The sequence below is a fragment of the Terrapene carolina genome, unplaced genomic scaffold (assembly GCF_002925995.2).
Source record: "Terrapene carolina triunguis isolate 2854851 unplaced genomic scaffold, T_m_triunguis-2.0 Scaffold68, whole genome shotgun sequence".
Taxonomy (NCBI): Eukaryota; Metazoa; Chordata; order Testudines; family Emydidae; genus Terrapene; species Terrapene triunguis.
Genome location: NW_020664419.1, coordinates 50,033,467 through 50,061,119, shown reverse-complemented (window position 1 = coordinate 50,061,119; position 27,653 = coordinate 50,033,467). Strand labels below are relative to the sequence as shown.

The window sequence follows — 27,653 nt, the reverse complement described above, 5'->3', positions numbered from 1 at the left end:
TACTTCTTTAACTTGCCAGCAAGAATACTGTGGGAGACCATATCAAAAGCTTTGTTAAAGTCAAGAAATAACACATCCACTGCTTTCCCCTCATCCACAGACCCAGTTATCTCGTCATAGAAGGCAACTACATTAGTCAGGCATGACTTGCCCTTGGTGAATCCATGCTAACTGTTCCTGATCACTTTCCTCTCCTCTAAGTGTTTCAGAATTATGGTGAGGAGACAAGTTTAACTCTGAATTTCTTTGCTTTGGTCAATTTAAGGTAGACTTGTAATGTCCTTTTAAACATAAGGTTTGTATTTACTGTTGTTAGTATTACATCAGGATGACACAACTGTGCTGAATCAATTTAAAAGAAAACAGTGAAAATAGATATTGATTTCTTGTAATACTTTAGAACAATTTTCAGTAAGGAAACAAACAGCTGAAAAATCTGCTTTAGCAGCTGAAACAGCAACTGTGTTTCTTGCTGAAGTGCAGATTGTTGAGCTCAGCAGATGTGATTACATTCCAGATTATAAAATGTTCAATGAAAGTTACTTGGGTGAATAAATTTCTCCTCTCTCTAGATAACTTCAATGTATAGAAAATTATGTTAGTTAGAAGGCACCTAGGGAATGTGTGGTGATATGCTTTCATTGTCTTTTTTTTTTTAAGTTTCGAAATTTCAAAGAAACTACATATGTTGGAACTACAACATATTTAAAATTATCCTGTGGCCTTCTGTACTCCCAAACTAATGCAAGATCCTTCTTCATTCTACTTCTCAGCATAAATTGTTTCAGAACTCCATCCAAGGCAGTAATTACTAAGTGAGTTTTTTTTCCAGTATCTCACAGAAAAAGAGTTTAACTGGAATCCAGATTCTTCACAGGTGACATTTCTGCCTTGAAAAAAAATAGCTCCAGTATAGTACTCAGTGTTGTTGTGGCCATTTTGGCCACAGGATATTAGACAGACAAGGTGGGTGGGTAAGGTAATATATGAAGAAGTGTTCTGTGTAACCTCAAAAGCTTGTCACTCTCACCAACAGAAGTTGGTCCAATAAAAAATATTATCTCATCCACCTTTCTTGTTTCTTTAGCTCCAGTATAGTACATATCCAAGGTAATACCAACATTAACCTCTGGTGGACAGCGCTGTGATTTCTTTGTTTAAATACTAAATTAATGTTACTATGAAATAGAGGTTATCAAACTAAATGTTGCAAACCATTTATTCATTGAATAGGGTCATTCTGCTCTTTGATAGTTGCTCACAAACTGATCACGATTTATGAATGTGTTATTGATAACTCTTTGACAAATAGTTTTTTACAAATGTATTTGAGTCTATGGGTTTTCCCAAATTGTTCACAACATTTACAGGAAATGTACTGGCCCAGATTCTCTTCACCTGAACTGGCTTCTTTACGCTGGTTGGACAGTGCAAAGAAGTGGAGTCTGGACAGACTTATCCCAGAGAGGGGAGCTCTCAGCTGGCATAAATCCAGGGTACCGAGCTCCTATGCAATAGAGGGCATGTCAGAGATAGGGGGTAGGGTTTCAGGGACAGAAAGGGGCTGCAATGCAGCTTTGCTCTGTCAGTTCTCAGCTTTCCCACGATGCCTTGGGGAACCTTAGTGGACCAACATAAATAGAGAAATCTTTAACCTCCCTTACATTACAGTTTAAAAGAACAAAGATGATAAAGATCTTGGCAGCAAACTTAAAGATAGGGAAAATGCAGCCAGCACTTACAAATCCACTACAAAAATCTGCCTTTTATATGCTTTTGTAAATTATTAGACTTTGCTTCAGATTAATTTCTAGTGGTAGCAAAATTCTGGAGGCAAGGGCCTCCTATCATGAAAGCCCTGCCCCTAGTTCACTCAAGTCTCACTCTCTAGAGATACACACTAGTGCACCCAACAGTAAACAGTGAGGAAAGCTTAAAAAGCAATTGGAAAGACATGCTGCATCGCTGTCCTCATTATCTCCTGTAGTTATCACACACAGTATTCATAGGATTCTTACAGATCACTATTCTGAGATTACTACATAGCAGCTCCACTTTCCCCCCTCCTGCCACCAGTACCCTTTTCTTTCTGACTGTGTCCCAAGGAACACAGGACTCCAAGGAATCCTTCTTTAGGGTATGTTCTCTACTCTATATTCATTGATCCTAATGAAAGAATATGAACCTCTCATCTCTTGCAACTTATCTAACATGCACATCTATCAGATCACGTGTGTATTTGTGAGGTTCTGTGATTGCAACATACGCTCCTGTAGTTGAAAATTTGGTTCATTCATACGAGTTTGTTCATAGTGATGGATTAGTGAATGAATTGAGCACACAGACAGACTGATAATGACCCAGTCAAAGATTATGCTTTAAAAAGAAAGTTGCATGTTTTTTTTTTATTTCTATCTTCCTCTGCTCTGTCATTTACATGTTCCAGATCATTGAGGTCCAATCTGATAAATTCAATCTACATTTAGTCATAGCTTGACACTAGTTAGGAGCCAAGTTATCCCTTGTCTTTTGTCTAACTTTCCCCTACATCTCACATAGTCATAGGCTTTTATCATCCATGATAAACACATACAAAGTCTTTTGTGCTTTGCCATCCAAAAGGAAACATGCTGCGGCTGTACACTACAGGATTATGTTCCTTTGGTTGGTTGCCTATTTATCATGTTTTGGACACTAGAACTCAATACCTCAATTATTTTGGGGAAGTTCTGTGGCCTGTGTTATACAGGAAGTCATACTAGATGATCACAATGGACTCTTCTGCCCCTGGAATCTATGAATTTATGAATTCCTTTATGTCTTAGTTGGTTATATATTCACTTAGTGCCTTTGGGTTGTTGTGATATTCTGAACATTTTTAACTGATTTCCCAAGTGCCCCACAGCAATAACATCTGAGCAGCCCCAAATACAGTACTATCCTTGATGTATCTTTCAAGAAAAAAGGGATTATACTCAGAGAACCCTGCTGTACCAAGGTTAATACTATCTGATAGGAGGGACTTCATGCAGCAACAGAATGGCACTTTCAATATGTTCAAGGCTGATCATTTAAGCCAGTTTTTCCCACACCCATGTCCTACTGAAACTAGCATAACACCTTATAAATGGGCATAGTCATGTCTGCTTGTTGGTGGCAGGCACTAAAGTGGATGCAACTAGTTAACCAAGTCCTCCACCCAGTGGCTGGACTTACTATGTGCAACCTGAATATTACCGCAGCTAAGCCTCAAACCAGGACCTTGTAGGTTAGTCGGCAATACTTCTAACAAAGGAACCTGAACTAGGAGCTGTGCTAAATTTGTCTCAGGTTGTTGATTACCTTACAGACACCATGCCATCCCTATTCTTAGGCCAGGAGGTACTGCAGGCAGCAAAAATATCAGCTATTTCAATAAATGTGTTTAATGATTCCACACCAGAAAACAGTGGGATATTTGTACGGGCTTCCCCTGGTTTTGGGTATATGCCAGACTTGAACTGAAGCCCCTTAAAGATTATTTTAAAAGTTTCCTTAGCAAAAAATGCGTCATTCTGGACTTTGATATGTAAGGATTGTAACAGGGTGGCTTGCCCCTTTCAGGGCTCTAGGCCAGGGGCCAACCAAGCCTAGTTATTTAGTAGAGATACCTGCACAGCAGGGCCATCCCTAGCTATTCTGGGGCCCTATGCAGCCCCCCCGAGGCAGGTGTGGGGCCCCACACCTCCGCGGCCCCCAGGCCTCTGCGGGGGGACAGGCCCCAGGCCTCCGGTGGGGGGGGCGGGGCTGGTTTGGGGGGGAACCAGCCCCCAGCACTCACCAGCGGCGTGGCTGGGGCCGGGTCTGCATTTCCCACCGCCGGTGAGTGCAGGTCCGGCCATGCTGCAGAGCTCAGGGGAGTGGGGGTGGGACTCGGCAGGGGCTGGAACAGCACACAGCTGTGCAGAGCACCAGGAAATTTGGTACCCCAAATTTCCTGGTGCCCTACGCAGTTGCGTACTTTGCGTATGGGTAAGGACGGCCCTGTGCACAGGGATCAGTGGACTCCCCTATAAAGAGCAACAGAAGGTTGCCGAGAAGGGTGGGGAAATTGCTTTATTTCCCAGTTCACCAATGCCTTCAACTTTGTGACTGTGGAGACTGATTGCTCATGCCCAGACCCCACAGTTACAAAGCCGAAGGCCTCAGTGAAATTGGGAAATAATCTCTGTAGCTTCCTGCTGCTCTTTATAGGAGAATGAGATGATCCCTGCTCAGGTGTGCCTACTTAGGCCTCGTCTACACTAGGAATTTACGTCAGCATCCACACCCATGAGAGAGGTAGTTATACCGACCTAACCCCCAGTGTAGACAGCTCTAGGTCAACGGAAGAATTCTTACTCTCGGGGAGGTGAATCCCCCCCCGCCCCCGTCTGCATAGGCAGTGTCTTCACTGAAGTGCTACAACAACACAACTGTACCACTGTAGCGTTTTAAGTGTAGACAAGCCCTTAGTATCTAGGGTTGGTTGGCCCCAGGCCTATAGCCCTTAGAGGGGCAAGCCACCCTGTTAAAAGGATTAATGTTCACAGAAGTAGAAAGAGGAACTACAGTTAAGTCTCTTTTGACTCTCTGCAAAAATGGCCCTGTAGATAATTTTTTTCGAGAAAGTTCATATTTATACTGAACAAATTCATAGGAGCCCAGGTCTCCAAGTGACTCTCAAAAATTCATGCAAGTAGTTCCCATTAAAGTACATAACCTCCCCTCAGAAAAGGAGGCTTCAGACACATTAATCAATCATACTAGAGATCCCCTGCATCTTATTACATATGCATCTTCACCAAGGTTGTCAACCTTCAGACTGCTGTCAAAGATGTATTTTGTATGTACAAACGGAGAGTATAAATTCCTGTTAAGAAGTAAACAATCAAAAGCTTTTTATTTAAAGGCCTCTGTAGGCAAATGGATTTCTAAGCAGGTTTATTTTGCAGTATGTTGCCTATAAAATAAACTAGCTCAAGAAAATTACTATATTCAGAAAGTTAATTTATCTGCAAAGTAGGCTAGAAGGGAATTCATCCCCGGGAGAGGGAGCAATTTGTGTTAGTTAATACTGACACACTGGACCAAATAAGAAACAATTTTATAGGCTCCTAAGGAATTTTTTGGAGCCACAACTCACCATAACCAGAGAGCTGCAAGATGTGGGGCCAGGTCCTCAATGGAGCTATGATGATACACACCAGCTGAAGATCTGGCCCTCAATAGTCTAACACAAGAGAAACAGGAGGTTAATCAAGGTTTTGACACGGAAATACTGGACTCCTTTTAGGAGAAGGGGAGAAATGACAAACAAATTCAGTTTTGGATAAGCTTTTCATAGAGCAAGATCCAAGTTTTGCATGTGTTCTTGTGCCTACTTTTGTGAAGCTGTGTGATCATATAAGATATTTGTATATGCAAAATGGGAACGTGAATGCCTAAATATCTATTTGCATCTGGAGAGCTCTGTTTTGCATGCACAATTGTGGAAAACACAGACATAGATGAAGATGTACAAATGTGTATTCAAAAATGTACCCAAATCTCAGGGCTAAGGTAATGAATACATTCCCCTTAAAATTTACTTTGTATTAAAGTTAGACATAATTTAGTGATGTGTTCGCAGCATGGAATTATTTTTGCAGCATTTAACAATATTCATTAAAATAAGCAGAAGACATTATGTTTTAGCATACATTTGATTCTATGCCTTACAAAGAATGATGATGGATAAGCATTCCATGCAAAAGAACAAAATTAGAGCTGGCTGAGAAACAGAATTTCCCTCCCATGACAAATTTCAAGTTTATGGAATATTTTTTTCATACCAAATCAGGAAAAAGCCAAAAACTCAAAATGCTTTGTGGAACTGAAATTCCACAATATTTTGTTTTAGAAACACCAAAAAGTTCCAACAGCAGGAAAGTTTTGGTGTTTCCAAAACAAAATATTCTTCCCAGGACTCACAGCAGCCCATTCAGTGGGTTACTTCGTTTCACAGGCTCCCAGTCTCCCCTCTCCATGACCTGCTAAGCTGGCCAACCCCCAGGCTCCCCACCCAGCAAGCTGGGGAGGTGGCCCATCTGCTAAGTATTTCACTCAGGGAGCTGGGGAGCCCGGAGAGCCTGGTAGCCAGGCAGCTCACTTGCCCATCAGGCTGGCAGCCAGCCGGGTAGCCTGGGAACTTTACACCCCTTTTAGAAGGGATGCTGCAGCTGCTCTGAATCCAACTGTCACATATTAGACACTGGTACTTTTTTAAACTGATGTGAAAAGGGAAGTTACTTTGTAGAGACACACTAGAATGGCAGCCTCCATTTCCTGCACTAAAAACAGGTTATTTTAGCATGTTTGCAATCCATTGGTATCTTCTCTGGAAAGGTCATTCATGCAACACACTAGAAACCTACTGACACCGCTCACCTCCATCTGTCCAGCTGCACCTAATTTTTTTTTTTGCAGAGAACCACTGAATGTTTCCATATCAAAAGCTAAGAAGTGTCTCAGTTTTTTGTTTGTTTGTTTAATTTTAAGAGGTCTTCAGAAATAAATTGCTGCAAAACAGCAAATATGATCAACAGACAAGATGGGTGAGGTAATATATTTTATTGGACCAACTTCTGTTTGTAAGAGAGGCAAGCTTTCGAATTCCTCCTCAGGTCTGTATTTCTCTCACCAACAGAAGATGGTACAGTAAAAGATATTACCTCACCTGTGACCTTATCTCTCATAGCTACAACACTGCATGCAAATGTGATCGATTACATTCTCTCCACTAGTCAGGCTCTGGTTTTCTTTCCCTATGATTTTAAGGAATTATCCATTTAACAACACAAATATTGGGAGGAAATGAAATCATTACTATTCTAGTTTTTCTCCATCATATGTAAGTGTAGCACTTACACTTCAGCTTAGCTATTTTAAAGACCAGAAATTCATTATTTAACTAACTGTAATTTTCAGCGAGTCCCACTAGAAGATGCTCCTCTATTGGAAGACAACTAATTCTGTTCTCTCAATATAAACCTTATATCTCTTTATGTTACATGATGTATCATTTATATCTAATAACCACACTGATCACAGACTTTGTTAAACCATAGGCATAAAACCCTGAACTTGCAAATGTTCAATATTAGGAACTCCAGTGCAGTACCATGTGTGGTGTGAGCAGTTAGACACCCAATGCCAGTGACAGATCCTTAGCTGATGTAAGTATGCTGAAGTCAATGAAGCTATGGCAATTTCTACCAGTTGAGGATCTGCCCCCTATTGCTTTAGGAGAGGGCTAGAGCATGATCTCCTATCGTAAAAGTCCCTCCCTTTATTAAGTTCCCCCTATAACATATGCTGGTCTTTACTAGTGACTGGAGGACCACGAACTCTACAAGTTCAACCCAACTCCACATTTCATTTTCTGTACAGTAACTCCTCACTTAACATTGTAGTTATGTTCCTGAAAAATGCGACTTTAAGCAAAATGATGTTAAGCGAATCCAATTTCCCCATAAGAATTAATGTAAATGGGGGAGGGTTAGGTTCCAGGGAAATTTTTTTCACCAGACAAAAAACTATATAATATATATATATACACACACACACAGAGTATAAGTTTCAAACAAACAATTTAATACTGTACACAGCAATGATGATTGTGAAGCTTGGTTGAGGTGGTGAAGTCAGAGGGTGGAAGAGGGTGGGATATTTCCCAGGGAATGCCTTACTGCTAAATGATGAACTAGCATTCGGCTGAGCTCTCAAGGATTAACACATTGTTGTTAATGTAGCCTCACACTCTACAAGGCAGCACGAATGGAGGGAGGGGAGACAGTATGGCAGACAGAGACAGAGACACACACCCTGTGAGTGGGAGAGAGATGCGCATTGCCCCTTTAAGTACGCTGGCATCACTCTAAGTATATTGCCTTTAAAAAGATCAGGAAGTTGAGACAGCAGCTGTGGCCAGCAAGCTCTCTCCATCCTGAGCCCTGTCCTGTCCCCATCCTGCTCTATATAGAGAAGGGGTAAGCGGGGGGCAGGAGAAGGGGGGAGGGGGACACCCTGACATTAGCCCCCCTCATCCCCCCTCCCCTGCACAGCAAGCAGGAGGCTCCCAGGAGCAGCTCCAAGGCAGGGGGCAGGAGCAGCACATGGCAGTGGGAGGAGGGACAGCTGAACTGCTGGCAATTGGTAGCCTGCTGGGTGGCTACTGCACAGGGAACTTAGGGGAGCGGGGAGCTGATGGGGGGTTGCCGCTCCACCCTGGTTCCCTAATTGATCAGCAATGTAACAACCAAACAACGTTAACTGGGACGACTTTAAGTGAGGAGTTACTGTATAGTTTTAAAACTGTTTTTACTTAATATAAAGAATTCAAAATAAAACCCAAATCATTTAAAACTATTTATATTAACATCTTCTTAAAGCTCTTGAGCCAAAACTTTTTGTCCTGGCCTCACCTCTACTAATCCTTTCGCTTTGTGATAAATATTGAAGTTTTGTTGCTACTAAGTTTTATTTCGCCAGTTTTTTTTTTCTTGGACTTTTGGCTTTCCCTTTTCCTCCTGTCCCTTGACCGTCTCAGTACTCTCTTTGTCTCTGTACTGCCCTTTTCCTGCTCCTTGGCTTTATTTTGTTTGTATTTCTTTGAGTTGCTTTTTACATTCTCTAGCTCTGGGTTCCCCATAGTGTCTGGTTCACAGTCTTCTTGATCAAATTGAGCATCCTCTTCCACTTCATAAGGTTTGTCAACTGTAAGTCTACATCTGAATAGCTCTCACTATATCCGTGCACGATGTCATCCCTCTGTCTGTGGAATAGGAGTTCATTTTGCCTGCCTTCTGCAACAGACTGTAAATTCTCCTGCAAATTAGGCATCTTTCAAGTCATAGTAGCACCAATAGTTTGTGTGGAGCCTAATTTGAATCCAGTCAGTGAACTAACTTGTTTTCATCTGCAATAAGCTCCAGGCTTGATCTAGTTTGCGTGGCATCAGAGTCTCTACATTTGTGGGCTTATCTGTTAAATTTGCTGATAAATCCAGCACAGGTTTATGATTACAATCGTCACTGAGCTGCTCCTCAGGAGAAGGACGTGGCAGCAAAGGAGTCAGAACTTCATTCTGATCAGTATCACACTCCGACATCTGCAGCTCTATAGTCACGTCTGTCGGACACTTCTCTTTCTCTGGTTCTTTTTCACTCTCTCATTACTGCCATGAAGCTCTGTTGCCAGGTCTGCTGTAGAAATTTTCTCTTTGTGGGATATTTTTCCACCATTCTCAGCACAACTGCAATGAGATTGAGAGCTTTGTAGCCTTCCCTGGTTTGATCTCCTCTTTCCTTTCTTTCTGGTTTTCCTCTATTAAATTCTTCTCTCACAAAGTCTTTATGAAAACTCTATTTTTGTAGGTCAAAGATTTTGCCATAACCTTCGTGTCCCCAACTGTTACTTTTATTCTACGTAGTTCCCACCTGCTATGCAAGTGTCTCCCCATGTTCTTCCTTTTTCTTTGCATCTACCATTTATTTTTTGTTAATGTCTTGGGACAGCTCTGGATTCTTAGTGAAATAAACGAGCGTTTTCTTTACTTTTTCATACTAATTCTATTGATTTTCAGTGAGGCCTGATATTTGCAGAATATCAACTTCCTTTTCCCCCCGTGATGAATATGGGTAAATTGGTATTCCTCACTCTTCACAAGTCCTGATTCCACCTGGAAATTGTTCAGCATGGTGTATCCATTTTATCCAGGGTGATTCAACAACAAAATTAAAGCATGGGTGGAGCGGCAGGGTGGAGAATCAGAGGAGCCATTAGCTCCATTATCCTGGTACTTCTCCAGGCTCTTTCTTTATTTTGCTTTTGTCCCTTTTAGGGCAATTTGCGCTCTGACTCTCTCTGTGTCCCTGTGGAGATGGCCCCTCTCTTTCCTCTTATAGGGCTCCTTGCTATAGATCCAATGGAGTTCATTTTTTTCTGACTGTCATTTTCCTAGTCTCCACTGTCATCTTCTCCGACTGGAACTTTTCCTGCCCTCTCATCCCTTCTTAAAGCCTTATCTACTCATTCCTTTTTCTTTCTCTTTTCAGCCCCAAGCCTGCTCCGAACCTGCTCCAGTGTTTGGGGCTGAGGGACGCAAACTCTCCCCAAGAGTTTTTACTGACTCTTGCCTTTTCTTTTACTTCTCTCTCTCTCTCTCTCTCTCTCTGGAGGTAGCTTTTGACACTCTTGACACTGTGTACAGTGAGCAGGGAAGCTACAGTGTGAGTAGAGACACACTAAAATTCAACTGCTGAAGTACAGAATGACCTCCTGCCTGGAGTGGAAGTCCCTCACTTTATGAAGTTCAATATCTCCTGTTCATCTCTGGTAAGGGAGGATCAAGAACTCTGCAAGTTCAATTCCATGTCATGAGCTGTGCACTGCAGATGAGATCCTCCTCAGCTGGCGTAAGTCAAAGCTGCTCCAGAATTTGATCCTGCATATTTTACTATTGTAATAAATTATATATGTGTATATATTAATCCCATTTAAGTGGCTAAATCCATGGAAGAAGCAATGGCCACTATGCACTTAATATTATCCAAATATAAGATTCTGTACTTGATACTTCTTTGATGAGATTAGTGTAAGAACCTAACTAGCACAGAATAGAATAAATGAATTGAAGCACATGCTTAAGTGCTATTCCTGAATAGGGATCTTTTCCTAAACTGGAGCCTAATACAGATAAAATAGATACTTTAAGTAAAGATGCATAGTCAAGAATAGTCAAATACAGTTTGGTAGGTTAAAGAGACATTTTCAGGTACTTTAGTCCCAAAATGTGGCCTATTTTAAAAAATTATATATAATTAAATCTAATATACACAGAACTTATTTCAGAACTCACAAATGGTCCTTAACATTCTATCTCAAACACTGAGGAACATTAATATTTACTAATGTCAGATTTGCTTTCTGTTCCTCAAAAAAGTTCAATAAGTTACACGTTCAAGAGTGTCAACATTGCAAATCATGGCCCATATTCTCTTCTCACTTCTATGCAACCACATTGGCTTGAAGAGATGTCTGAGGCAGCAGGCTGGGAAAGTGTTTTTTCGGATCAATTGTCCACAGGCAGCTAGAATTTTTTGTCAAATAACCAAGCGGGTTGTCCCAAATTTCAGGCCTTGATCTTAGTGCCTCATGTAAATTAAAATGAAATGTTGTTGCTGCTGTGATTGTCTGGAGATGTTTCTCTGCATTCTGCTTTTTCTGTCTAAGACGGTTGTGTCAAGATTTGTCACTTTTATTCTCTGTGGAGTGTGTATGACTTTCCCTGGCTTTATAGGGTTAATTTTCTCTTTCTTGTAATATAAATAAAAATGTGTTTATATTAAATTATTTATATTAAAACACATTAAATCAGTGCTCCAGGATATGCACTGGCTATCTCTTGGTTACCAAGTGAGCTGCGACTTAAAAAACTTTAAAATGGCTGCCGATTTGAGAGATCATGCCATACCATTGCAGCTGTGATTAGTAGAAGCTCCCTACCTGGATCCCACTCAATTTAAAAGAGAGGAAGCCCTCAGTGGAGGCGCCTGCAGCTTTTCAACTAATAGCCACTTTGCTCTGAAACACTTCTGGTCTTTTAAGCCCATGGCAAAGCATATCTATTTTCTAAGTCTGTTGGGGAGGGAAGGAGTCAGTGAGGCTTGTGAGAACATAAGGATGCTTGTGGGAACCTTTTATTGGAGATTGATTTTTGTTGGGAATGGGGGAGGGATGTAAAAAAGATTGGTGTTACCAGCTAGCTTTATTATTTGTCTTCATAACCTTTGTTAAAGGTACCTAGAGATTTTTGTCAATATTTTTATAAATCAGAATAATAACCAACTACAAATCTGTGCCACACAAACTAGCTATGTACTTCAACACAAACCAGTTCAACACTTAATCTGAACCTTTAGAAGACATCCATTTCTGATCACTCCATTTGACTGGAAATCAAGGTTGTACGTGTATGGAAGTGAAGGCAGAAGGTATGTGTATTGCGAGTGATACCTGTAGGTGGGATAATGGGAAAAGTGAAATTGTGGTTGTAGGTTGCAGTGGTCAGGTGAGGACTAAGCTAGGTATTTCCTGGATTTTGTTCAGTTTATGCAGTTCAGTGACCTTATTTGGTTTTCAAATAAGTTTTTGTCTGGTGGATGTAAATAAAGTTGTGTCAGCTTTTTCCTTTTAAATCTGCTTTCAGGCATTTGACAATGAGCCATAAAAATAGCAAAATAACATTGCATTGCACTTTTATAATTTTCATCCAAGGAGTTCAAGCACTTTACAAATGTCAAGTCTGATTTTTGCTTGCACAGGTCTAAATGACTCTGCAAGATGAAATTCTGTTCTAGGTAGGTCATTATACCACCCCCATCAACTGTGGTATCCAAGCACCTAAGCAGTGGTGCACTGGTTAAACCTCTCAACCCTCCTGTAAGGTAGGTAAGGGACACATACAGGAATTCATTCTACTGAGCACTAGAATGCAGCCATCTCTTGAGCAGAACACAGCAGAGTGTAATAGGGCACAACAGTACTACACAGCACCTTAGGAAACCACATGAAGAAGAACGGTATAGCCAAGTGAGGCTACAGTGGGAATTTAGGTCAACAAATTGTCAGTGTGTTTACAAAAAGAGCCATGGGTTCATCATCTGTTGTCATGGATTACAAGTAGCTGATGCAATATTTATTAAAACACTCAGGCCCTGCTTTGCCATTGCCCTGGGGCCCCTTTGGGCCAGCGATGCTGACACAAAGGGTCTGTAAATCAGCTGTCTTGCCCCTTGCACTGAAAATGAGAGACATTTCCTAAAATCTGAAATGAGGCTGTGACTCCTCTCCCAGTCCACCCCTCAACACAGGAATCATCATTGGGCACATGTCCCCAGCCCCAAAAAAGGCTCCACCTCTTCTGAGGAAAGAGCCCTGAGCCTCAGCTCTGCTCCTCTAGCTTCTACTTTCTGGTCAGGAGAACACGTCACACTGTAACTCTGACACACCACTAAATAGTAAGTGCTATCCGCCTTTCTCTCTCCCCTCCCAATACAGATAATGGAAGCAGGGCTTATTTATTTTCTGGTTTCTGACCTTCAGGGTATGCTGGCTTCATGCAACCATGAGGGCTAGAATTTTTATTGATTGACTGGTGGATTTTTAATGAGAGCTGGGATTCTTGTGCAAGCTTCTGATTCCAGTAGCTGGGGCTTTAAGAAAAACAATGATATTCACAAGAGTTGGCAATGCTGAGATGAACCCCCCTTTTCTTGGACTAGACCCATGGGCGGCGGGTATAATAGGCCAGGGAAGGCTATGCTGCTGCGGAAAGCCGGGTTTTTGCTTATTATTATGCACTATGCAGGTTCTGGGGCAGATGAGGCAGCAATATCTGCTATTCAGCTTCCCAGGTTCATTGTAATCTCCCTGAACTGCAGACAGATTACTGATGAACCCCAGGAAGCTAAGTAGCAGATACTGCCTTCTCAGCAGCCCCAGAACCTGCATAGCACATATAAAAAGCTCAGCTTCTTCCGCTGGGCGGCTGGGGGTTTCGGGGGATGAGGGGCGTAGCGTTTCCCATTCTCCAGCTAGGGGCTGGGGCCGGCTGGGTCTCAGGTCGGCCAGCCGACCTAGCTGAGGCTGGGGTGGTTGGGGCAGGGCCCAGGGCTGGGGTTAGCCAACTGGGGCTGCTCGGGTCGGTCCAGGGCTGGGGTCAGCTAGCCGCACAGCTGGGATCAGTTGGCTGGCTGGAACCAGGCCAGGGCTCGGGTTGGTCAGCCGGCTCGGGCCGGCCCAGGGCTGGAACTGCTCGGGCCGGTCCAGGGCTGGGGTTGGCTGGTCAGCATGGCTGGGGCTTCTCGGGTCAGCCTGGGGCTGGGATTGGCCAGCTGGCAGAGCTGGCGCTGTTCGGGCCAGCCTGGGGCTGCGGTCAGTTGGCCAGCTGGGGTCGGTCAGCCGTAGGGTTGCCAATTTTGGTTGGACTTATTCCTGGAGGTTTCTTTGCATGACATAATCTTTAATTCAAGATTAATCTTTAATTCCTGGAGATTCCAGGCCAATCCTGGATGATTGGCAACCCTAGTCAGCCGGCTGGAGCCAGGACGGGGCTCAGGTTGGTCAGCTGGCTGGGGCTGGCCCGGGCTGGGACTGCTCGGGCTGGCCCAGGGCTGGGGTCGGCTGGCCAGCCGGCACAGCTGGGGATGCTCAGGCTGGCCTGGGGCTCGGGCTTAGGGTTGCCAGGCATCTGGTTTTCGACCAGAACGCCTGGTCGAAAAGGGACCCTGACAGCTCCAGTCAGAATTACAAGTTTTCCAAATGCCATTTCATAGAATGAATTTTCAAAGTGATCTTTAAAAGTCGATAGGCCCTAACCTGAAATCACCTTCTGTCTGTGAAATCTGAAAACAACTCTGTAAGTTATTCGTTATTGCTTCCAGTCTAGTAACTAAAGCTGAAGATATAATAAAAGGATACCCAAGTTAAAAATCATGTTAATAAATTAAGTTCTGTGTGGTGTTCATGCTGTTTGCTTACTTTTTGCATTTCTCTCATCTTGGATAACAAAAATCTGATGAAGTCAGTATCACTTTTGTGAAAAGTCATTTTTACTTTCAGGTAGTTAGTACTGCAGTGTTTGAACTGAAAGCTATAAAAGGATATTTATTTAAAAACAACCATTAGTATGGTATTTTTTAAATTGTGGTTCATTATTTCTATTACAGTAGTGCCTAAGCAGCATAATCAGAGGCCAGGGCCCTCCTATAATAAGCACCAAACAAATACACAAACAATGCCTGATCACTGTATTAACATTTCTATCCAGCTTGTTTTTTCTCTTTATTTCTTCAAATTTTACACAAGCTTTTATTAGAGGGCCACATTTAAATTGGCAGATTATGGCTTCAATCCTACCAAATCTCATCCATGTGCTTCACTTTACTCACTGACTTTAAGGGGACCATTTGTATGAGTCAAGTTACGCAAGTGTATACATGTGTGCAACATCAGGGCCTAAATCTTTAAATTGATTTTTCTAATCAATAAGCTTTTGCTGTATCTTTTGTGCTGTAGTCTAGAGGTAAGACCTTCATTAGAAAAGGTCATTGGCAGGTCTAATTTGGCCTAAAATTTAAGTTTTACAAAATGAGTCCAATAGTAATATTTCCTATTGGAAATTTTAAAAAATGGGAATAGCTTAAAAACAATCCCTGATACTATTTACAAGCCCAGTATTGCTCCAGTGTATGAAAACCAGAAAGTGAAACTGAAGATCTATTTTCATTATCTAAGTAAAATTGAGGATCTATTTTCATTATCCAAGCTGAGGGAAAGACATGATGTAAAAATAACCAGGGAAGAGTAAATTTGATTTTTAATACTCATTCAGTTCTAAGAATCTAAGATGCTATTAATATTGAAAAGGAAAATTGTGGGTTTTTTAGAATATTTTCAGCAGTGTCTCTATAAACTGGGTTATAGCAGGTTTAATAGTCTGTAATATTTACTGATGATTTCCATGTTAAATATCACTGGTGGGAACAATCCCAAAATGTTGTCTTGTATAAATCAATAAACAGCTGTAATAGCTCCTATGTGAGCACCCTTGCAGGTTGTTATAGTGTTATAGAGTCTCCTTCCCATGGGTCCAGATGATGAAGATGTCATCAATGACATCTGGAAAAATTTCACCACGATTTCAACAGCTTCCACCCCATCATCAACCTCAGCCTGGACCAATCTACACGGGAGGTCCACTTCCTAGACACCACGGTGCAAATAAGTGACGGTCATGTTAACACCACCCTATACCGAAAACCCACCGACCGCTATGCCTACCTTCATGCCTCCAGCTTCCATCCCGGACACACCACACGATCCAGTGTCTACAGCCAAGCACTGAGATACAACCGTATCTGCTCCAACCCCTCAGACAGAGACCAACACCTACAAAATCTTCACCAAGCAGTCTCAAAACTACGATACCCGCATGAGGAAATAAGGAAACAGATCAACAGGGCCAGACGTGTACCCAGAAGCGTCCTACTGCAAGACAAGCCCAAGAAAGAAACCAACAGAACTCCACTGGCCATCACATACAGTCCCCAGCTAAAACCTCTCCAACGTATCATCAGTGATCTACAACCCATCCTGGACAACGATCCCTCACTTTCACAGGCCTTGGGTGGCAGACCCATCCTCGCCCACAGACAACCCGCCAACCTGAAGCATATTCTCAACAGTAACTACACACCGCACCACAGTAACTCTAACTCAGGAACCAATCCATGCAACAAACCTCGATGCCAACTCTGCCCACATATCTACACCAGTGACACCATCACAGGACCTAACCAGATCAGCCACACCATCACCGGTGCATTCACCTGCACGTCCACCAATGTAATATACGCCATTATATGCCAGCAATGCCCCTCTGCTATGTACATCGGCCAAACTGGACAGTCCCTACGTAAAAAGATAAATGGACACAAATCAGATATTAGGAATGGCAATATACAAAAACCTGTAGGAGAACACTTCAACCTCCCTGGACACACAATAGCAGATTTAAAGGTAGCCATCCTGCAGCAAAAAAACTTCAGGACCAGACTTCAAAGAGAAACTGCTGAGCTTCAGTTCATCTGCAAATTTGACACCATCAGCTCAGGATTAAACAAAGACTGTGAATGGCTAGCCAACTACAAAAGCAGTTTCTCCTCCCTTAGTGTTCACACCTCAACTGCTAGAAGAGGGCCTCATCCTCCCTGATTGAACTAACCTCATTATCTCTAGCCTTACTCACTCTTGCTTGCATATTTATGCCTGTCCCTGGAAATTTCCACTACATGCATCCGAAGAAGTGGGTATTCACTCACGAAAGCTCATGCTCCTATACGTCTGTTAGTCTATAAGGTGCCACAGGACTCTTTGCTGCTTTGACACTTTCAAGTCACTTTCACAGTATTGCCAGCCTCAAATGTTCAAAAATCATGAGTCAGGCTCACCAAAAATCATGAGACTGGCTTTAAAATCATGAGATTATGTACAATAGATTTGGTGATCTTTTTATTTGCCTTCTGCTTTTTTGAGCCTTTAGGGTGCACTCGGATCACATTTTGAAGCTTTCTCCAGAGCCACGAGGGTTAGAAACTTATTTTTTCTTTAAGAATGAAGGGTGAAATCATCACATATCCACTTGACTCCAGAAGCTGGTGCTTTAAGGAAAACAATAATTATCATGAGACTCATGACAAAATCATGAGAGTTGGCAACTCTGCTTTCACTTCTGTTTAAAGGCTAGATTGAGATGCAGTTCTCACAGGAGAATATTTAAAACTAAATACCAAGAAAATTCCACATTTTAAAGTTGAGGGAAAAATTGACACTTCTGAGGTATTTCAGGGCCACTGCAGGCAGGAAAGGAAAATAAACAGGCACCGGAGCTCTAGGCAGCTCTTCCTCTTGAAAGAAAGATGGAGAGTCAAATCTTCTAGCCCTTAATCCAGTAAAACTTCTATTGGCATCAGTGCCTCCACTCCTAGATATTAACATGTGCTCAATAATTATACACTTCATACTTAAATACCTGGGCCATCTTATCCAGGGCTACACATATTATACACATTGGCTCAGGGACTACATTTTCTGGCATATTCTGAACTGTGCTGAGCACGCAGGTGATACCTAGTGAATAATACAAATCATGACAATAATGGTCGACTTGATGGCCTCTGTGGATGCAATTTCTGTTCTTTGTTCTGGAATTGGCCTGGATTCAGATGAAACCCTAAAAATTTGAGGCATAAAAACATCTGACACTCATTCCTTCCTTTTCTCGAACTCAGAAAGAAAAAAAAAGACAAAACAAAATGGTTTTCAGTTAAAATGTAAAATTGCACAGCAGCCATTGCTCTACAACCCAGCCTGGGGCAGAACCTGACAACCACTGGGGGTTAAGTGATCTCCTCTCAGCTCATTCTCATTCTCTCTCTTTCTTCATTCTTCCTGACCTCTGTGCTGCTTTTTATGCTGTCAACCATGACATCCTTCCCAATCGCCTCGGATTGATTGCTGGAGTCTCAGAGAACTGGCCTCCTCGGTTTTGTTCCCATCTATCAGAGTCCTCTTTTTTGCAGCATGCAACAGAGAAATAGGCTGGTCCAATGGATAGGGAGCGAGCCCTGAGAGACCTGGGTTCTACTTCCCTCCCCATGGACTTCCTGTATGACCTCAGGCTGTGCCTTAGGGATAGAGTTTCAAAGGTTTTTAGGCACCCAAAGAGGCAGCTAGGCAGTGGGGTTTACAAAGCAACTAACCTTCTAGGCGCTTTTGAAAATCCCACTAGATGCCTAAATACCTTTGAAAATCTTGCCTTTAGTCTCTCTGTGCCTCAGTGCCCCATCTGTACAATGGGGATAACAGCACTGCTCTATCTCAGAGGGGGCTGTGATGTGAGGAGAAATATGTTGGACATTGTGAGGTGCTCAAATACTATAGTGATGGGGCCACATAAGTACCTTAATTTAATTACCAGCCCTTTCTTATCTTAATCACCCTGCCTCTGTTTGTAAACAAAATACTGACTCCCTGCCCCAGGGGCACAAGCTAGAAGCAGCACCTCTCCTCTGCAAAACTCACATTCCACACTAATGCTGTGCTGTAGTTAAGAGCTCTGCCTAAGAGCACACCTCCTGTATGAAACTGGGGTCGCTGGAGCCCATCCCCCCCGTCACCCCAAATGGTGCCCCTCACGTATGAGTTCATCAACCAAGGCAACAAAACCTAACCAATTGTGAGTCTAGAAGGACTGTGGTTAGAGAATTGTTCTCCAACTCTCACCAAGTCCCCTTTGTGCCTATCTGGCACCACAAAGGAGGTGGAATTGGCCCTTGGAGAATCCCCCCTCCACAGGGGCTCCCCTTCTGGCATTCAGTTAGCATAAGGGCTCTACACCGGCCCTACTCCCAGCCTCTCACTGCAGGGTGTGGGGAGGGAGAGAAAGCTCTAGCTCCATAGGCCCAGAAGCTTCTTTAATGTACACTAGGGAGAGAGCAGGCCCCTGGCAGCAACAGGGGGATGAGAATCAGGGTCCTAGAGTTGCAAATGTCATAAGACTCCTGCTTTTATCATGAGCACATAATATTGCCCCAGCCTGATTATTTTTACTTGTCAGATGATTATAGCTCTTCTTACCACATTCCCCTTACAGATGAAGCACTGTATTCTTTTTTCCAAGTTGTAGGCACAAATTCTATCACACTCTTCTTTGAGTTTCAGAGGGAAGACAAAATGTGAAAGAAGTGCCAGGAAGAACACCACCAAGTAATGATGTTATGGGGGGGGATAGCTCAGTGGTTTGAGCCTTGGCCTGCTAAACCCAGGGTTGTGAGTTTAATCCTTAAGGGGGCCACTTAGGGATCTGGGGCAAAATCAATACTTGGTCTTGCTAGTGAAGGCAGGGGGCTGAACTCAATGACCTTTCAGGGTCCCTTCCAGTTCTATGAGATAGGTATATCTCCATATTTTTTTTTTAATATTTTTATGTGCTAGTTATATAGTTGTTATGTATGACAAACAGGAGTACTTGTGGCACCCTAGAGACTAACAAATTTATTTGAGCATAAGCTTTCGTGGGCTACAGCCCACTTCATCAGGTAGAATGGAACATATAGTAAGAAGATATATATACATACAGAGAACATGAAAAGGTGGAAATTGCCATACTAACTCTAAGAGGCTAATTAAGATTAAGATGAGCTATTATCAGCAGGAGAAAAAAGACTTTTGTAGTGGTAATCAAGATGGCCCATTTCAGACTGTTGACAAAAAGTGTGAGGATACTTAACATGGGGAAATAGATTCAATTTGTGTAATGACCCAGCCACTCCCAATCTCTATTCAAGCCCAAATTAATGGTATCTAGTTTGCATATTAATTCAAGTTCAGCAGTTTCTCGTTGGAGTCTGTTTTTGAAGCTTTTCTGTTGCAAAATTGCCACCTTTAAGTCTGTTACTGAGTGACCAGAGAGGCTGAAGTGTTCTCCTACTGGTTTTTGAATGTTATGATTCCTGATGTCAAATTTGTGTCCATTTATTCTTTTGCATAGAGACTATCCAGTTTGGCCAATGTACATGGCAGGGGGCATTGCTGGCACATGATGGCATATATCACATTGGTAGATGTGCAGGTGAACGAGTCCCTGATAGCGTAGCTGATTTGATTAGGTCCTATGATGGCGTCACTTGAATAGATATGTGGACAGAGTTGGCATTGGGCTTTGTTACAAGGATAGGTTCCTGGGTTAGTGTTTTTGTTGTGTGGTGTGTGGTTGCTGGTGAGTATTTGCTTCAGGTTTGGGAGCTGTCTGTAAGCGAGGACTGGTCTGTCTCCCAAGATCTGTGAGAGTAAGGGATCATCTTGCAGGATAAGTTGTAGATCTTTGATGATGTGCTGGAGAGGTTTTAGTTGGGGGCTGAAGGTGACGGATAGTTCTGTTATTTTCTTTGTTGGACCTGTCCTGTAGTAGGTGACTTCTGAGTACTCTTCTGGCTCTGTCAATCTGTTTTTTCAGTTCAGCAGGTGGGTATTGTAGTTTTAAGAATGCTTGACAGAGATCTTGTAGGTGTTTGTCTGTCTGAGGGATTGGAGCAAATGCGGTTCATAGGACCTAATCCCATCAGCCACATCAGTCAGAATCTATTTCCCCATGTTAAGTATCCTCACACCTTTTTACCAACTGTCTGAAATGAGCCATCTTGATTATCACTACAAAAGTCTTTTTTCTCCTGCTGATAATAGCTCATCTTAATTAATTAGCCTCTTACAGTTGGTATGGCTACTTCCACTTTTTCATGTTCTCTGTATGTATACATATCTTCTTACTATATGTTCCATTCTATGCATCTGATGAAGTGGGCTGTAGCCCACAAAAGCTTATGCTCAAATAAATTTGTTAGTCTCTAAGGTGCCACAAGTACTCCTGTTCTTTTTGCAGATACAGACTAAAACGGCTGCTACTCTGAAACCTGTTATGTATGAGTTGTTTTCAGTCAACGTATATGTTGTCACTAGATGCTGATCTGTATTTAAGGGCAAAGCATCCTTCATTAATGAATAATTTGACACTGGTAGCTTTTCTAGGAGACTCTCACTATTGCTTTAGAAAGTGAGAGATATGACTCCTATGGAATTAGATGCTTAAGGGGAGTTTAAAAGAAAGAGGAGGATTTTTGGAGGAATTTAGAGACGCTGGCGCATCCCTCCTACTTAAACCTCTATAATTAACTGCAGATATAACATAGCATCGAGTTGATTTAATGACTAATCTAAAGCCCACTGAAGGCTGTGGATCAAGCCCTAAGAAAGGAAGAGGTAAAAATGTCACTTTGCCTTTCTAAATGGAAAAGAAGAAGAAACAGTTAGGAAACCTACTTCCTTTTTATTTATATTTAGAAGGGCATTTATGTTCTCAGAGGAGAATGGTGCCCAGATTAGTTTCAAGCCAACATCTGATATTGGCTGTCAGTCAATGCTGGAAACTGATGAACCTGCATTCATGATCAGTGGCTGGTTGTCAGTTTTTCAAGTATTTTGATGATGCTGGCTTTTGAAAACTCACTCACATTCACTTGTGCGATGAAAGGGAGGGAGAATTATTATTAGTTAATTTTTAGATTGTTCCTATTGGCAAGTAAGGACCAAACTAATGTTGTTTCATCTAATGCTAAGTGACACACTGAAAGGGGAAAGTTAGTGGTGAAGTAGTTGAGCTAGACCTTGAGTTGAATGTTTTTAAATGATATTCACTAAGTGATTGGCACTGACATTTATACTGAATGGGCTACTGAGGACAGTATTTTTCACCTGCTCATTACCAAATGTGTCAGTTCCTATTTGACAGGAATCATCAAGTAGAAATCAAAAATCTGCAATGAAGTTGCTGGCTATTTACAGCTACAAATCTCCTGGTAATATCTGATATACTGCTGACAGCAAATGAAGAACATGCTTTGCCTATCAACTTTTATGTTAACACTCACCTTGACATTTCAAAATACTCACTCATCGGGGTGGAATATTTCATGAACTTATCCCAGGTTATAAGTTTTCTTTATGTTGAGCTGCTAAAGATCTACATTTCTTCCAAGAGTAGAGTCGTTAGCACTCAGGCCTTGCTGCCTTGGCTAAATTCAGTTCTGCCTAGCTAACTTCCCTCTGCAATCTGCATATAATAGTCATGTCATTTCCTAAATTGTTGCATACTGTATCTCTACACTGTTAAAAAAGATGCCATGTTTTACTCACAGGTGACTACATTTCAGTGGTAGACTGCTATATATGTATATGTTTATATAGTTTGTAAAGCACTTTGGATCCTCCAAGATAAAGAGGAGCTATATAAATGCAAGATACTTAACAAAAAAGTCAGATATTTTCAGAGAATAGCTCTTGCTACTGGAAAGCCTTGACTTCAATGGGAGTTTTGTCTGAATTAGTAACCATGGGATTGGTCTCTAATTGGCACTCTTGAACACACATTTGTCTGTTTTGAAGGTGCAACTGTCATCATAGGACCATAGAAAGATACAATTCCTAAAATAAGGTTTGTCTTGATCCAATTTTATTTGGCACTCATTTCAATGTTCAGACTCAAATGTATCATTTTAATTATAAACAACTGTGAATTTCAGGTCTCCATATTGTAGAGTAGGAGCCATTAAAAACTCCACATTTGCTTGCCTGAGGAAATGATTGCACATAGTATGATGGTGCCTCCTGTTTTAAATAGGAGATAGCTGGCCCAAGCTGCTTGCACCCTATCTTGTGTTTTTGATAGTTTCTAACTAAAATACTCAGCATTGACTCTCTCTCCACCCCATTTAGAAAGGAGCTAAAAAAAGTGGAAAGCTCTGGGCACACTGGCTAGCCAGTAAGCAGAACTCAGTCTCTGTAATAACCAATTTTTAATCAGTGTTTTAATCTGTCTTTTATGGTTCCAGCTAAGCAACTATAAATATGCATGCGGGTAAATTTGTTAGTTTGTGAATATTTCTTTAAATGTTAGTGAGCGTGCATGAGATGAGAATTATGACAAAGGACACCACAACATACATATGAGGGACTGAAAACATTTCTCCTGTTTTGACAGATATTGCCCATTTTCAGGTGTATTCCTCATTTTACGTACAGGGACTCTTTCTCAAACAGGTAGAATCTACTAAAATGGAAGAAGCTTTAAGTTCATATGTTGTGCCATGTTTACTTAGTTGTTCTGTAACATATTACACTAGAGACCACACTTTGGGCCAAATCTCTCCCACTAATTCAAAAGAATTTTGGCTCAAGTTAAGACTCCAAGACTTGTCCTTACAAGATGCAAGAATTCCAGGATGTGAGCTGATAAAGTTGAGCGCAACTTGAATAATATGTAAATTTTCCACTTTGCTGGGTGTTGTGCTGTTTTTTGGACAATGGCCCAAAGTAATTTGATGTACGTGTACAAGAGCTGATTCAGGTTTATTATTTTTGTAGGCAGTGTTTGGGGCTTTTTAGATACAGAATGCCATTTAGTGGGATCAGTTTGTAAATTGTTTCTGCTTTTTTATCAAGGCAGATGACAAATCAGCAAGCTTGAGGAAATCCCTAGAGTGAGTGCACAGCAGGCACCGTCTTCTCCCCACCCTTGAGTAACTGTCATTCTTTGTTCCATTCTGAGAGACAGGTACATATTTTCAAATGTTCCTCTCCTGGTGCTTCCTTATTAATTTATGAACTTTCAATTTCAAATACAAAATTAAATGCATGGAAAAATACTATAGTTCACCAAATATCAAGATACTTAGGCATAAATCAAGAAGAATATAATGGTGTTAACAGACAAAAGGCACACTTAAAATTCAATTTACTCCTAATCAAATGCAATAAGGACATGCAGAACAATTCTAGATAAAGACTGTTTTCTTTGGAGATGTTCATCAAATGAAATAGGGACTTGCTGGACTGAGAAAATTGAACAGGAGAAAATTTTAGTCATTATTTATTTTACTCCTTATGCAGGTTATCGCATGCTTTACCTTTAAGACATCAGAACAAAGTGGGGAAACCCTTGCAGAGCTTCCTGTTCAAAGGCTGCACTGCATGTTACTATGTAGTAAAGCTTTTCACGGATGTCCTTTTTACAGTCAAGATATCCACTTGTTAACATTATTTCACACACTTTAATAAGAACACATCAAGAGGAGAATACACCCCTTTATCTCTCCATGAATTCAGGAAAATGTGATGTCTAAACTTTGCTCCCATCTCTCCCACTGTGTGTAAAAGCCTAGCATGCTTCAACCAAATTGCACTACATTTATAATGTACAGCAACAGTCTTTGTTGAACTGCTATAAAATTTGGATATATGGTATGATATTCAGATGGACACTTTGTTCTAGCTCCCTCACTGCCCAACTCCATCTGTAAGTTAAGCAGAAAAGTCAAATTAACCAGATGTGGACTTGACCAGCAGGAGAGAGCAGGGGAGGAGAAAGAAAAGCCTTTTCACTCCCCTCCATCTGAAGTGAGCTGAGCTGCACAGAGAAACTATTTATTCTCAGGTTTCAGAGTGGTTAGTCTCAGTTGCACTTTGCAGCTTCTCCCTCAGCCAAGATCTTACACACAGGGAAACTCACTAAGGTTATTCAGCTTCCCTTCTGCAGGAAGCTCTGAACAGGCTGCTAGGAGTAACAGACCATAGTTCTCTTTTGCAAACAGAATACCAAAAAATAGAAAATGGTACAAAAATCAGTGGTGGAGGGGGGGGGAGAGGAGAAGAACTAAGAGAAAATGGAAATGAGGACCCAGAAATAGAAGAGATGAAGTAAAAGATGGGATGGAGAAAGACAGGCTAAAATGCAGCCCCACTTGTAGAGTTGAGATGAAAATTTAAGTGCTTAATGGGGGCTTTGATTAGCATTGGATTAATATCCGGGAGGATTGTGATACTCCCCAGAGGCACCCAGTGTTGTGAGGCACTTCACCAGCACCTTTCCTCTCTCTGAGTGAAGTAGTCTTGTCTGTGCCTGCGGCAGCTCAGCTCTGTGAAATCAACAGCCTCTGGCAACACTAGCCCCTGCCTTCCAGGCCTCCATAGACCTCGCTCTCTCAGTTCAGGCTAGTAATAGGTCCACACCAACCCTCAAGTTCTTGCAGTGTTCCCTCTGTAACACTCAGCCCCTATCACTGCATGGTCACAGAAATTACCAGAAAGCTGTCCCCAAAAGAACAGTGTACACACAGCTTGATAGGTACAATTCGGGATTAGGTCCTTGATAATATCACAGCACTCAGATATATATTTATAGTGAAAATCATAAATTTATTATCAAAGATTAAGATTCAAGAAATACTGAGTAAGGATAACGGAATCAAAAATGGTGACATATAACATGCATCTCAAACTAAACTTAACTTTAACAGGCTAAAATCCTTGTCTAAAGTAGTTTTATCTCACCCCAAAGCCTTTTTTGCAGAATTTTCAACCAACCCTGGTTGAGATCCTGTTCTCATAAATGCAATCACACTGCCTGATTACTTCCTGAAGTGCCGGATAACAAAATGCTTTATTTGTCCCCTTGTTACAGTCCAGTAAACCTTTGAAGTGCACTCCCTGATAAAACTCTTCTCCCCCATTGCTTGTTTTTCCTGTTGACTTCCCATGTCTCTTTTTTTATTAGCATTCAGTTCAAACCAGTGTTGGGAGGCCCATTGTGAAAAAAATATACAATGCTTAATGTACGTCTCTATTTGCTAGATGGACAAGAACTCCTGGTCTGAAACCTCTCTGTGCTAGTGGCTCATACCTTGATATAGACTCTCAGAATATATTTTCAGTATATATACACACATAACTTCTTAAATATCATCCATACATATATTTCACAACGATTATGAAGATCAGTATGACATATGCTTGTATTAGACATCTTACATGACATTCTTTATGGATAAATACTACGAAAGCGGTGTTTTAATTGTAGTGAGTTGTGAGGCCTGTTAGGAGTTGCTGACACAGAGTAGTGAACCCTTTGCCAGAAAGCACCAAAGGGCCTCTGTGTCACAAGAATGTAATCTTTGTTGTACCACATTCTATAGGGCATTCTGCATCATCGTTGTTTTAGAGTGTTTTTATTGCAAAGTTTTAAACATTATAATGAATACAAAGTTTAAAAAGAGAGAGAACTACACAGTGTTAACATTAGTCAGAAATCATTTAATGCATTACAGAACTTACCAAACAAACGCTGATGGAACAGGAATTTCCCAGCTATCAGTCCTGTGAGAATGGCAAGTAGCCATAGAAGCACCTTCAGAAACCTCCAGCCTCCTCCTCCAGGGTATTTATTTGTTACAAATGAAAAGCAGTTGCCAACAACAATAACATTGGCTTCTGTCTGACTGTGAGATACTGGATCCTCAGCAAATATTAAGAAGTTAAAGAAGATCACCAGGTAAGCCACAACGAGGCGAGACCAGGGGTGCTGGAAGTAGTAGCGGAAGCCTTTACCCATTCTCAAATACTTCAGGACAGTTGCTTGCCTGTGTATACAAGATATATCAGTACATTGTTATACCCACCAATCAGCATGGCATTCGGAAGCTGCCTAGACATTTCAAAAGTCAAACCACTTTACATTTTCAGTGATTTACTTTTTATATTCTAGACTAACTCAGTGATAAACAGTTCCAAACAAAATAGGGTGACCGGACAGCAAGTGTGAAAAATCGGGACGGGGGTGGGGGGTAATAGCAGCCTATATAAGAAAAAGACCCCCAAAATCGGGACTGTCCCTATAAAATCAGGACATCTCGTCACCCTAAAACAAAAGCTGTGTTAGAACCCAGGCAAAGAAAAATTAAGACTTCCTGTTAGTTTCAGTAAAGGCATGCTATACATTTTAGCACGCCATTTTTATTTTTAAAATGTCTACATTCTTATTAAAGTACAACTACATCACAATTAACATGGCATGTGAATATGGGTCAGCACAAAACATGTTATATGGCACTTGAAATTCATAGTGCCTGTCTCATGCATTCAAAAAGATATAGCAAAGCCTCCACAAATTTTGATTCTAGAACATTTCATCCCTCCTTCTATCTCTTCTTTGACATAGGTGCTGGAACTAGCGGTGCTGGTGGTGCTGCCACACCCCTTGGTTTGAAGTGGTTTCCATTATATACAAGCTTTACAGTTTGGTTAAATGGGTCTCAGCACCCCCACTATACAAATTGTTCCAACACCCCTGCACACATACACACATACACATAGATCCCAGGCCTACTACTAAATCTACTCCATCACTTTTTGGAAAGAATCTGGACTGAGTCTGCATGAAAACCACATAGTCCATTCTCTCATCACCTGCGAGATTTATAAATCTCCCAATAACACCACTGGAGATTACTACACATGGAGGAATGAACAAATCCCAGAGTTAATCTTTGAAGGGCCTGACCCAAAACTCATTGAGATCAATTAGGGTTACCATACGTCCTCTTTTTCCCGGACATGTCCGGCTTTTCGGCACTCAAACCCCCGTC

General features: G+C 41.6%; 1 protein-coding gene across 2 annotated transcripts in view; it reads right to left on the bottom strand.

Moving 5' to 3' along the window:
* Positions 1-26,649, bottom strand: part of TMEM117 (transmembrane protein 117) — a 317,267-nt gene extending 290,618 nt beyond the window's left edge. Inside the window, exon 1 of one of the 2 annotated variants that reach the window (XM_026648765.1) lies at positions 26,344-26,649. In XM_026648765.1, coding sequence (XP_026504550.1) covers positions 26,344-26,620 — 277 coding nt within the window. In that variant the 5' untranslated portion in view covers positions 26,621-26,649. The remainder of the gene's footprint in view (positions 1-26,343) is intronic. The other variant, XM_029910852.1, reaches the window with a different exon arrangement.
* Positions 26,650-27,653: the final 1,004 nt, after the last annotated feature.